The following is an 11632-nucleotide window of genomic DNA, read 5'->3' on the forward strand; positions in this document are numbered from 1 at the left end:
CATGGGTAGCATTTCTCCTAGAAACCGTTTATTGGGGTGGTGGCATTCCCGGGGGGTGGCAGTGGTGGTGTCCCCAGAGCCATCAGAGCAGGTCCCAGCGCGGGGGGCTGCACCCCCAGCCCCCCCTGGTGCAGCGGGACCCCGCGGGGCAGCAGTGGCGGCCGTCGGAGCAGCAGGAGCCCTGCAGAGACAGACAGAGTGAGGGGGGGTAATGCCACCCCCACCCACCCCGGTGTCCCCCCACTCACCTGGGTGAAGGGGCAGCACCCCCAGGAGCCTCCCCGGGCCTGGCAGCACTGCTGGCCCCCGTGGCAGGAGCCAGTGGCACCGCAGGGCACGAGGCCACCCGGGTGGGTGCCAGCGGCTCGCAGTGGGGCAGAGGGGGCCTGGCGGGGGGCAGAGGGGGTCTGGCGAGGGGCTGAGGGGGTTGGCAGCAGCGGGGTGGGCGCCAGCAGCTTCTCACAGCTCTCGGTGGCCACGTTGCAGGTGTAGCCCCGGGGACAGCAGTGCTTGTGGTCCCCGCAGCAAACGGCCTGGGGGGGACACAGCGTGGCGTCAGTGGGGTGACACTGGGGGACATGGGTGTCTGGGGGACATAGGGGTCCGGGTACCAGGGACAGAGGATAGGTACGTCAGGTGTCCCCAGCAGAGACCCAGGGACTGTGCCAAACCCTGTCCCCAAGGTGCCCAGAGCCTCCATGGAGGGACCAGTGACAAACGTGGGAGTGTCCCATGTCTCTGCCCCTCCCAGCTCTGCTTGTCCCCAAAGGGCCATCCCTACAGTCACGCTCTGTCCCAACCCCCTCCATTCCATTCCCAAATCCTCACTCCCTGGGACAACACCCCACCCCTGGGGCACCCCCACCCCAGGGACCCCCCCACCTGCTCGAGGGGGCAGCACCCCCAGGTGCCCAGGCTCAGCCGGCAGCACGTGCTCCCATCAGGACAGCTCGTCTTCTCATCACATTGGACGTTCCCCGGTGTCACCTGTCCCCCCCGGGGCAGTGCCGGGGTCTTGCTCACCCAGGGCTGGCGGGTGCCCCCCCCCTGCAGGCAGCTGCCCCCCTCGGGGTCGCAGGTGTAGCCCTGGGGGCAGCAGTGCACGAGGTCGGGGCAGCAGACAGCCTGGGGGGCAAAGAGGGGGGGCTGAGCACAGGGGACCCCCAGCAACACAGCTGGGGACCTTCAGAGGACAAGTGCCCTCCTGCCTGTTCCTGCCCTCCCCCGTTCTGTGTCCCCCCAGACCCAGCCTGGCTCCCTCCTTGCTTTGAGGGGGGCACATATGGGGACCCTCTGGTGACGCTTCTGCCCCTCCATGAGACACATGGATGGATGTCCCTGAGCACCCCAGTGGCCTTGTGTGCTTCCATCACCTCCCGCCCCCAGAGTCCCAAACTGGTCCCAGTTAGCAGAGGGGGTCTGACTGGGGTTGGGGGCCAGCAAAGGGGCCCTGTGTCCCATGGGGACATGAGGGGTTTGGAGCCCACCCTGTCCTTCTTGGAGGACAAGGGACATCTGCCCTCATCCTTCAAGCAACAAAGGGGGACATCTGGCCTTGACCCTCGTGGGGAGAAGGGAACATTGGCCTTTGTCCCCTCGGGGCACAGGAGACCCCCAGCCCATGGGGCTGCTCAGGGGACAGCTGCTCACTGTGCCCTGTGAACGTTCCCATGTCCCCAGACAGGTGCTCCACTCGGGGTCCCTTGAGCCATGTCCCCCCCTCCAAGGACACCCCAGGATCCCCTGGAATCTCTGCTCAGTCCAGGACCCCCCACTCCCCTGGGTGCACCCCCCAGCTCACACAGCCATGGACCCCCATGGGCAGAGCCCCCCCACCTGCTCGAAGGGGCAGCACCCCCAGGTGCCCAGGCTCAGCCGGCAGCACGTGCTCCCATCAGGACAGCTCGTCTTCTCATCACATTGGACGTTCCCCGGTGTCACCTGTCCCCCCCGGGGCAGTGCCGGGGTCTTGCTCACCCAGGGCTGGCGGGTGCCCCCCCCCTGCAGGCAGCTGCCCCCCTCGGGGTCGCAGGTGTAGCCCTGGGGGCAGCAGTGCACGTGGTCAGGGCAGCAGACGGCCTGGGGGCAAAGAGGGGAGGCTGAGCACAGGGGACCCCCAAGGGACTGCCAGCTCCAGAGAAGGGGGGGCAAACGTGTCCCCTCCTGCCCATTCCTGCCATCCCCAGTCCCTGCCCCAGCAGTGAGGAGGGGGGGATACAGGGGGCCCCTCATCACTGCTGACCCCCCCTCAGTGGGACTCAGGAAGGTCCCCGAGGATCCTGGTGGCCTCATGTCCCTTCACCACCTCCTGCCACTGGAGCCCCAAACTGGTCCCAGTCAGCACAGGGGGCTTGACTGGGGGATGTCAAAGTGACTCAGTGTCACCCTTCCCCACGGGACATCAGGGAATGGGAGCCCTCCTGGGGGACAGGGGACATCTCCCAGTTCTGGAGGGACACAGGGGAACCCATCCTTGTCCCTCCCCAGGCGGACAGGGGACATCAAACCTTGTCCTGGGCAAGTTCAGGGAACTCCCACCCTTGTCCTTCTCAGTGGAACAGGACACAGCTGCCCTCATCCCACCCAGGGGGACAGAGGACATGAGCCCTCATCCCACCCAGGGGGACAGAGGACATCTGCGTGTCCTGGGGGCACAGGGGACCCCTGTACCTGCTCGAGGGGGCAGCACCCCCAGGCCCCAGAGCTGAGCCTGCAGCACGTGTTCCCATCGGGACAGCTCGTCTCCTCGTCACACTTGACGTCACCAGCTGGGGACAGGTGACAGTCAGGGCTGGTGTCCCCTCCCCGGGACAGGACAGGGGGTGGTTGCTCCCTTACCTGTGGGCAGTGCTGCCAGGGGGGCAGAGCCCCCCAGGGAGGTGCAGGTGGAGTGGATCAGGTCACAGGTGGTGCCCTGGGGACAGCAGTGCTGCCCGTCACTGCAGCACACGGCCTGGGGGAGACACAGCATGACAAGGACCCTGGGATGGGGACAGGGGGCACAGCATAGGGGACATGGTGTGGAGGTGCCCTTGGGACAGCAGCGCTGTCCATCACTGCAGGACACGGCCTGGGGGGAGACAAATGGGGGGACAGGGACCTTGGGCACAAGGACAGGGTGTGCTTAGCACGGGGGGCAGTGCGGGGTGCCTGGTGGGGGACATGGCACAGGTGGGGTGCCCAGGGCCCAGCATCCACCACAGGATGCCCAGCAAGGCGTGTCGGGTGTGGGGTGATAGGGACAAGGTGCCCAAAATAGGGTGCCTGGCATCACTGTGGGGTGCTTGGAATTGGGGTGCCCAGAATGGGGTGCCTGCATGGACTGGTACGGGGCGAGTGGTGTGTGCTGGGGTGGGGGGTGCTGGACTGGAGTGCCCAGTGAGGGGTGGCTGCCTTGGGGTGCCTGGCACAGGGGTGCCTGGGGGATGCTGGCCAGGATTTGGGTGCCTGGCAGGGGGTGCTTGGTTTGGGGTGTTCAGTGGGGGGTGGCGGGTTTGGGGTGCTGGGCACAGGTTTGGCACAGCTGCCCATCCCAGGGTGCCCAGGGCTGTGCCAGCACTCACGTTCTGCAGGGGACAGCAGCCGTACTGCGTTGGGGACAGCTGGCAGCAGGTGGCCCCGTCGGGACACGCCGAGCGGCCATCGGGACACAGCACCTGGCGCAGCGCCACTGAGGGGACACACGGTGTCACCGCGTCCCCTCCGAGGGCACGGCACAGCGAGGGCACCCCCAGGGCACCCCCCTTACCTGGGGCGGGGGGGTGGCGCTTCCAGGCGGGGAAGGCTGTGCCCAGGGGGACGTCGGTGTCACCGGCGGGGGACACACAGCGCCCGCGGGTCAGGTCACAGACGGTGGCGTGGGGACAGCAGTGCACCTTGTCAGCGCAGCACGAGGCCTGCGGGTGCCAGCCGTGCCAGTCACAGCGATGGCCGTGCCAGGTGCCCCCTCAGCGTCCCCGTGTCCCCACAGCCCGTACCTGGGGCATGGGGCAGCACCCCCAGGCGCCGCTGCTTGTCACACAGCACGTGGCATCGTCAGGACACTCGGACTGGCCGTCAGGACAGGGCACAGCACGGGGGGCTGTGGAGACAGGTGACAGCCCCGTGTCCATCCCGTCCCCTCGAGGCCCACCCTGCCCTCCGGCCAACCCCCTGTCTCCATACCCAGGTCTGTGACACAGGACTCCCCGTCAGAGCTGCAGTGGGACCCGCGGGGACAGCAGCGGTGGCCCCCGGCGCAGGGGACACTCTGGGGACAGAGAAGGGAGAGGGAGGGCAGGGGGGTCAGGGAGTGCCCCCCAAATGGCAGGAACAGGGGGTAAACTGAGGCACAGGGCAGGGCTCACCTCTGGCAGCTGGCAGCCGGCAGGGCAGGATGAGCTGTCCTGGCACCCCACTGCACCGCGGGCAGGCAGGGCCTGGGGGCACAGAGGGGGTTACAGCCCCTGCTGAGGCCCCCCCGACCCCCCAAACCCCGCACACTCACCGGGGTGACGGGGCAGGGTCCCCCACGGGGACAGGGCAGCTGGGCCCCTGTGCCGGCCAGGGCCACCCACAGCAGCAGGAGGGTCCTCATGGCTCCGGGGGCACCTGCGGGACCCCCCCAAACCCCCGGCCTCAGTTTCCCTTCTCACTGAGTGGGCAGGCGGCTCTTCCCCCCAAATCTCACTTCTTCTTTCAGCCGTGTGTTGGGAAAGTCCCAGCCCCACCCCCTCCAGCCAGGGGTGCTGGGGGGCACCTCAGGGTGCTGGGGGTACCCACAGACAGCGGGGGGGCCCTGCGGTGCGTGGCACCCCAACCGCACCCCGATAACATCTCCCCGCGGCACCAGACGGGCACCCCCGCCCCATCCCACAATCACTGTCACTGTCACTTCCCTTCCCCGCTGGGGACGCCCAGGGCGGTCACAGGGCTTGTGTCCCATGGCGGGGAGGGGGTCGGGGGGACCTTGGTGTCACTGCACCCCCACCCCTGCGACTCCCCAGGGCAGCGTTGGGCTGACCCCGACATCCCCCACACCCAGTGCTCCCACTACCCCCAGTGCTCCCAGTGTCACGAGTACCCCCAGTGCTCCCAGAACGCCCAGTGCTCCCAGTAACCCCACTACCCCCAGTGCTCTCCCAGTACTCCCAGTGCTCTCCCAGTACTCCCAGTACCCACAGTGTTCCCAGAGCCCAAGTGTTCCCAGAGCGCCTCCCATTAGGGACTCCCAGTACTCCCGCTGTTCTCCCGTGACTCCCAGGACCTCCCGAGGAACCCCAGTGTCGCCCCATGACTCTCAGCGACTCCCAGTTCCTCCCTTAAGTCCCAGTTCCTCCCAAAGCTCCCAGCACCTCCCAGTCGTCCGTATGACTCCCAGTGGCCCCCGTGACTCCCGGTTCCTCCAGCGTCTCCCAGTGGCCCCCGTGACTCGCAGTTCCTCCTGGCAGCTCCCAGTGCTCCCAGTGCTCCCAGCACCTCGCGGCGGTGCCCGCGTCCCCCCGCGCTCCCAGTACCCACCAGCGCTCCCAGTTCCCTCTCCCGGTCCCGGCCGCAAGCCACCCCCCACCGCCGGCCGCAAGCCCCGCCCCCCACCTCCCATTGGTCGCCCGCCGCGCCCGCCGCGCTGCCATTGGCCAGCCAGGGGTGAGGGGGCGGGCACAGCGGCCGCCTCACCCCCATCACGTGACGGATGGGCACGTGACCACAACCCCCCCACTCCCCCCGGGGCTGCGGGGGGCGAGAGCGGGAGGGGGCTCGGGGCACAGGGGGCCCTCAGAGCGCCCTGCCCTGAGGGGAGACCCCACAGCCCGGGGCACAGGGAGCCCTCAGAGCGCCCTGGTGGGCACGTGACCACAACCCCCCCCACTCACCCCGGGGCTGAGGGGGGCGAGAGCGGGAGGGGGCTCGGGGCACAGGGAGCCCTCAGAGCGCCCTGCCCGAGGGGAGACACAGCCCGGGCACGGGGAGCCCTCAGACCGGGCACAGGGAGCCCTCAGAGCGCCCTGCCCGAGGGGAGACACATACCGGGCACGGGGAGCCCTCAGACCGCCCTGCCCGGGGCACAGGGAGCCCTCAGACCGCCCTGCCCGAGGGGAGACTCATACCGGGCACAGGGAGCCCTCAGAGCGCCCTGCCCGAGGGGAGACACGTACCGGGCACAGGGAGCCCTCAGACCGGGCACGGGGAGCCCTCAGACCGCCCTGCCCGAGGGGAGACCCCAGAGCCCGGGCACAGGGAGCTCTCAGACTGCCCTGCCCTGAGGGGGGCACAGGCCGGGCACAGGGAGCCCTCAGACCGCCCTGCCCTGAGGGGAGACCCCAGAGCCCGGGCACAGGGAGCTCTCAGACTGCCCTGCCCTGAGGGGGGCACAGGCCGGGCACAGGGAGCCCTCAGACCGCCCTGCCCGAGGAGAGACCCCACAGCCCGGGCACAGGGAGCCCTCAGAGCGCCCTGCCCGAGGGGAGACACATACCGGGCACAGGAGCCCTCAGACCGGGCACAGGGAGCCCTCAGAGCGCCCTGCCCGGGGCACAGGGAGCACTCAGACCGCCCTGCCCCAGGAGAGAACCCACAGCCCGGGCACAGGGAGCCCTCAGACCGCCCTGCCCGAGGGTGGACCACACAGACCCCCTTGCCCAGGCAGGGACCCCTCTGTCTGCAGCCTTGAGCCCCACTGTGTGGCCCCAGGCCCCCTCCCCGGGGCAGAAACCCCTTGTGCCTTGTGCCCCTTGTGCCTTGTCAGGGCACAGACCCCCATCAAGAGCACAGATGCCCCTGCCTTGTCTCAGGGTTTTGCCCTTGGTGCCTCGGAGCCCTCCAGGCCCTGCTCCCAGGGCAGGCAGGACCTCCAGCCCCCCAAATTCTTCCCACCCCCCCCACAAACTTCCACCAGCTCCCACAGCCCCCTGCAGTCCTCCTCAATCTCCCCGACCCTCCCAAAACTCCAGTCTCTGCTCCCCAGCTCCCTCATCCTCCCTGCCAATGCCCACAAGTGCCCCTAAATCCTCTCCAAATCCCCTCCAAACCCCTGTACCCAAAGACCACTTCAACTTCTCCAACCCTCCCCAAATCTTCCAACCTCGCTGTCCAAGCTTTTCCCATCCCCCTCCAAGCTCCCCTAAATCCCCTCCAATGCCAATGCCCCTCCAAACCCCCTCCACCTCCCCAAACCCCAAACATTCCCTAAACTCCCATTTCCCCTCCTACACCAACTCCCTCATTCTCTCCCAACTCCCCCAAATCACCCCCCAGTCCTAGGAAATTCACTCCAAACCTCTTCCAACCACTCCAACACTCCCTAAACCCCCTTTAAAACTCCCTCAACTTCTTCAACTCCCTCCAAACCCTCCCTAAACTCCCAAACCTCCCCTTCCAACACCCCAAATCCCTTGCAAACCCCCTAAACCACCTCTGATCTTCCCAACCCTTCTAAATCCCTTTCAGTCAATGCCAACCTCCCTCCACACTCCCTTCCCAGACCCCCAGCCTCTCCCTAGACCCCCAACTCCTCAAATTCCTGGTCCAACACCCTGAAATCCTCTCCATAACTCTCAAACCCCTCCAAACTCCCTCCCAAGCCCCCCAAAACCCTCCTTAGACCCCCAACCCCAACAAATCTGCCTCCAAGCCTCCAAACCACCTCCAGCTTTCCCAACCTCTCCAAACCCCATACTCCATTCCAAGTCCCCCAAACCCTCCCTAGACCCCAACTCCTCCAAATCCCCCTCCAACCCCCCAAACCACCTCCAACCTTCCAAACCCTTCAAAATCCTTTAAAGCCCCCTTCCAACCTTTCTCCACACTCCCAAGTCCCTCAACCCCTTCCTAGACCCCGCAGCCCCTCCAAATCCCCCTCCAGCACCCTGAAGTCCCCTCTAAACCCCTCCAACCCCCTCCCCTCCCAAGCCCCTCAACCGTTCCAAATCCACCTCCAGCCCCACGAAATCCCCTCTAAACCCCTCCACACTCCCTCCCAAGCCCCCCAATCCCTCCCTCGACCCCCAACCTCTCCTTCAACACCCCCAATCCCCCCCAGACCCCTGTCGATGCAGACACCACATCACCAGCCTGTCCCAGAGCCGCCGTGCGGGGTTGGGGCACACGGGGCCTTTATTGGGGTCAGATGGCCGACTGCTCCTGGCGGGGGGGCTCGCCGGGGGCCGGTGGCCGCTCGGGCTCGGTGGCCATGGCGGCCTGGCGCAGCACGGCCATGTGCTCCTCGGCGGCTGCCAGTGACCGCTCGACCCAGTGGCGAGCGGCCGGCTGGCGACAGGCGCTGCGGGTCACCAGCACCAGGTGACTGACCGACAGCAGCAGCGCCGCGGCCCTGCGGGGACACGGGGCTGTCACTGCCATGTCACTGCCCTGTCACGGCCCTGCCCCATGTGGCTTCCTCAGCAGCAGCGTGGCCCCTAGTTGGCCTGTGGTGACCAGGGACAGGACCCCGGGAATGGCCTGAGGTTGTGTCACAGGGGGTTGGGGTGGATCTCAGGGAAAGGTTCTGCCCCCAGAGGGTGCTGGGCACTGCCCAGGCTCCCCAGGGAATGGTCCTGGAGCTCTGGCAGCTCCAGGAGGGTGACGGATCTGCCAGGGATGCCCAGGGTGGGATTGTTGGGGGCCAGGGGTGGGACTGGATGAGCCTTGGGGTCCCTCCCAACCTGGGATATTCTGGGATCTGCTTGCTCCCTGTGGTCTCGGTCCCCTGGACTGGGCTTGTCCCCAGAGTGGGGTTGTCCCCAGAGGTGTGGTATGGGATGGGGGGGTGTCCCCATCCACAGGTATCCCCCACCCAGGAGTGTCCCTGTCCTTCCTGCCGCTGTCACCTCGCGTCCAGCAGTTTGGGGTCCAGCGGGGGGTACATGGATCTCACCACGTCGTCCACCCTGCGGTGGGGACAGCGTTAACCCCAGGGACACTGTGGTGACCCATGGGGTTAACACTGTCCCTCGAGCCCACCCACCCCAGCCCTCTTGGAGCTCTGGGACCCCCCCTAGAGCCCCAGGAACCCCACAGAACCTCAGGAACCCCCTGAGACCCAGAACTCCTCCCAGAGTCCCAAAATTACCCCAGGGCCCTGGGACACCTCTCAGAGTCCCTGGACACCCCTGAAGTCCTCAGGTTTCCCTCCAGAGTCCCCAGGGTCCTCCCCAGTGCTCAGGACCCCCTCCCCAGCCCTGGGACATCCCCAGAGCCCCCATGATCCCTCCAGACCCACCCTGTCCCAAATCTCTGGGGATTCTCCAGAGCCCTGGAATTTTTCCCCCCAGTCCCTGGGGACAGCCCAGAGCCACAGGACCCCACCCAAGAGCCCTGGGACCCCCCAGACATCCCCTGTCACCTAGGGCTGATGCGCTTGGCCACCACGATGATGTCACCCAGGCTGGCTGGGGACTTCACGCGTGCGCCTGAGCCCATGGTCATGGCCACCAACTTCTCCGTCAGCGTGTGACAGATCTGGGGGACAGCAGTGGGCACTCAGTGCCACCATCAGCACCAGTGCCACCAGTACCAACAATGTCACCATTGCCACCATTGTCACAAGTGCTGCCCACCATTGACACCAATGTCACTAGTGCCACTGGTGCCACCACTGCCTACCAGTAGCACAGCTCCACCAGTACCACCAGTGCTGCCATTGCCACCAGTGTCACCGGTACCACCAGTGTCAGCACTGCCACCAGTGCCATGCCCTCACTCACCTTCAGGATGGCGATGCAGTGGGACACCAGACCCCTGTGGAGAGGGAGGAGGGTGTGAATCCACCTGTGTCCCCCCTGCTCTGCCCTTGTCCCCTGTGTGTCCCCCCTCTCCTGCCAGCACACACCCAATGTCCCCCAGACCTGTGGGAATATTCCCACCCCAAGACCATCTTGAAGCCCATCCCCATGGCTTGGTGACCTCCAAACCTGTCCCCTGCATCCCATGATGGGGGCCTGGCACTGCACAAGGGTCCCCAGCACTGCACAGGGGTCCCCAGCAGTGGGGGGACAGAGGGGACACTCACGAGGCGTCCTCGACCCAGTCCTCGTTCTCCAGGATGGCCTCTATGTGGGGGTTGGTGATGACCACGTCGTCCAGCTCCAGCTCCGAGGGCTCTGACGGCGTCTCCGTGGTCCCCATCAGGTCCACGATGGGTCTGTCAGAGACATGGGGGACATCCCACCAAGGGCCACCTCCTCGGGCTGCCCCACAGCCCCCATGGCCCTGGTGCTGGTGGGCGTGTCCCCGTCTTTGTTCCCCCTGGTGATGTGGATGTGTCCCCAACTTCTTCCCTCAGATGATGCTGGACATCCCCTACATCATCCCCCTGACTAAAATGGATGTGTCCCCGTCTTTGTTCCCTAGATGACGGGGACATGTCTCCATCTTTATCCCTTTGATGATGGCTGATGTGTCCCTATCTCTGTCCCCCTGATGATGGTGGGTGTGTCCCCATCTTTGTCCCCCACACTGTCTCCTTGATGATGCTGAGCATGTCCCCAGCCCATGGGGGTTGCAGTCCCTCCCTGGTGGGGACAGTGATGCTGCCACCCCTGTGGGTCACTCACTTGGTGTCATAGTGGTGGCGCAGGTCCTTGGGGTGACAGTAGCGCTGCCTGCACACCACCACCAGCGCCACGAAGGACGCCAGGAAGATGGTGGCCAGCACCCCGATGGCCACAATGACAACGGTCTCCATGGCTCGTCCCCGCCGCAGGGGCTCAGGCGTCCGGGGCCATCACAGCACGCTGGGGCTGCAGTGACAGGGGCACCGGGGACTGGAGCCCCACACATGTTCTCCTCTCCACCCCACACCCCAAAACGCCCAGCCAGGACCTGGTGACACCCCCAGATTGTCACCCCTCTGTCCCCAGGGTCTTTCTAGGCAGTGTCACCTGGGGCATGCAGTGACTCTGGGTGTGGGGTACAGCAGGATCTGGGGGGCTGCCCTCATCCCATCACCATGGCTATGGGGACAAGAGGACAGGGGGACAGGGACTGGGGTCAGGAGAGCAAGGCCTGGGCCATAGGGGGGTGTGGGGACCCCCAGAGTGTGTCCTTCTGGGGACACTCACAGCCCTGTCCCTATGGGAACATGGAGATGCCCAGAGCCTTTCCCTATGGGGCCATGGGCACCCCAGAGACTGATCCCTACAGGGAGCCCAGAGTTCCTGTCCGTGTGGGGCCACAGGGACCCCCAGAGCCCCCAGTTCTGATTCCTGTGTCATGTGGACCTCCAGAGCCCCCTTTCCATGGGGATCCCCCAAATCTGATCCCAGCTGGGCCCTGGGAGCCCCCAAGCCAGCCCTGCTGCAGTAGCAGGGCCTGGTGTCCCTGTCCCCATGGACAGCAGGACAGCAGCCATACCAGGCCCAGGGGACCCCCTGTCCCCACCCGGATGGACCGGCAGTCCCTGTGGGGTTCCCACCCTGCGGGGGCACCCCCCGTGCCCACCCCGCGGGCCGGGGGCTCCATCCCTGCCCTCCCTACCTGCTCCAGCCGGGAGGCACCGCCGGGCGGGACACGGGGACACGCGGGGACGGTGCCACTTCCGTGCTGGGTGTGCAAACACGGCCACACCGACCTTCGCCCCCTGACTCACACCTGGGCCCCCCACGGAAGGGGGTGCGGGATGGGCCCCCAAAACCCTCCCGCCCCACTGCTTCCCCCC

The 11632-nt window shown here is 66.5% G+C and overlaps 2 protein-coding genes across 5 annotated transcripts in view; both read right to left on the reverse strand.

Moving 5' to 3' along the window:
* Nucleotides 1-6: 6 nt before the first annotated feature.
* On the reverse strand, nucleotides 7-5558 carry GRN (granulin precursor). Of its 3 annotated transcripts, none has more exons than XM_039700851.1 (13): nucleotides 5500-5558; nucleotides 4487-4590; nucleotides 4347-4418; nucleotides 4165-4249; nucleotides 3978-4081; nucleotides 3749-3896; nucleotides 3564-3670; nucleotides 2839-2953; nucleotides 2671-2768; nucleotides 1837-2079; nucleotides 883-1125; nucleotides 249-533; nucleotides 7-181 (listed from the first exon to the last, which is right to left on the reverse strand). In XM_039700851.1, exons 2-13 carry the CDS (start codon nucleotides 4574-4576, stop codon nucleotides 83-85), a joined length of 1689 nt encoding a protein of 562 aa, XP_039556785.1. In that variant the 5' UTR covers nucleotides 4577-4590; nucleotides 5500-5558; the 3' UTR covers nucleotides 7-82. The 3 variants fall into 3 exon arrangements, with proteins under 3 accessions (XP_039556785.1, XP_039556784.1, XP_039556786.1); XM_039700850.1 differs by lacking the exon at nucleotides 5500-5558 and adding an exon at nucleotides 5334-5493; XM_039700852.1 differs by lacking the exons at nucleotides 1837-2079; nucleotides 5500-5558 and adding an exon at nucleotides 5334-5493.
* A 2494-nt stretch (nucleotides 5559-8052) lies between these two features.
* TMEM98 (transmembrane protein 98) overlaps nucleotides 8053-11632 on the reverse strand; it is a 4828-nt gene continuing 1248 nt past the window's right edge. Inside the window, exons 1-7 of one of the 2 annotated variants that reach the window (XM_039700877.1) lie at nucleotides 11452-11575; nucleotides 10530-10715; nucleotides 9986-10117; nucleotides 9681-9714; nucleotides 9320-9435; nucleotides 8805-8864; nucleotides 8053-8308 (exon numbers count right to left, since the gene is read on the reverse strand). In XM_039700877.1, coding sequence (XP_039556811.1) covers nucleotides 8101-8308; nucleotides 8805-8864; nucleotides 9320-9435; nucleotides 9681-9714; nucleotides 9986-10117; nucleotides 10530-10660 — 681 coding nt within the window. In that variant the 5' untranslated portion in view covers nucleotides 10661-10715; nucleotides 11452-11575 and the 3' untranslated portion in view covers nucleotides 8053-8100. Of the gene's footprint in view, nucleotides 8309-8804; nucleotides 8865-9319; nucleotides 9436-9680; nucleotides 9715-9985; nucleotides 10118-10529; nucleotides 10716-11451; nucleotides 11576-11632 lie in introns of those variants that run through there. The other variant, XM_039700878.1, reaches the window with a different exon arrangement.

Source organism: Passer montanus, unplaced genomic scaffold (assembly GCF_014805655.1).
Source record: "Passer montanus isolate IOZ18808 unplaced genomic scaffold, ASM1480565v1 scaffold145, whole genome shotgun sequence".
NCBI classification, from domain to species: domain Eukaryota; kingdom Metazoa; phylum Chordata; class Aves; order Passeriformes; family Passeridae; genus Passer; species Passer montanus.

Excerpts from the sequence above, each read along its gene's own strand:
- GRN (XM_039700851.1), bottom strand. The coding sequence starts at position 4,576 with ATGAGGACCCTCCTGCTGCTGTGGGTGGCCCTGGCCGGCACAGGGGCC. Across the intron at positions 4,419-4,486 it reads GACCCTGCCCCGTCACCCCG|GCCCTGCCTGCCCGCGGTGC; the intron begins GTGAGTGTGCGG and ends CTGTGCCCCCAG. Across the intron at positions 3,897-3,977 it reads GGTGCTGCCCCATGCCCCAG|GCCTCGTGCTGCGCTGACAA; the intron begins GTACGGGCTGTG and ends TGGCACCCGCAG.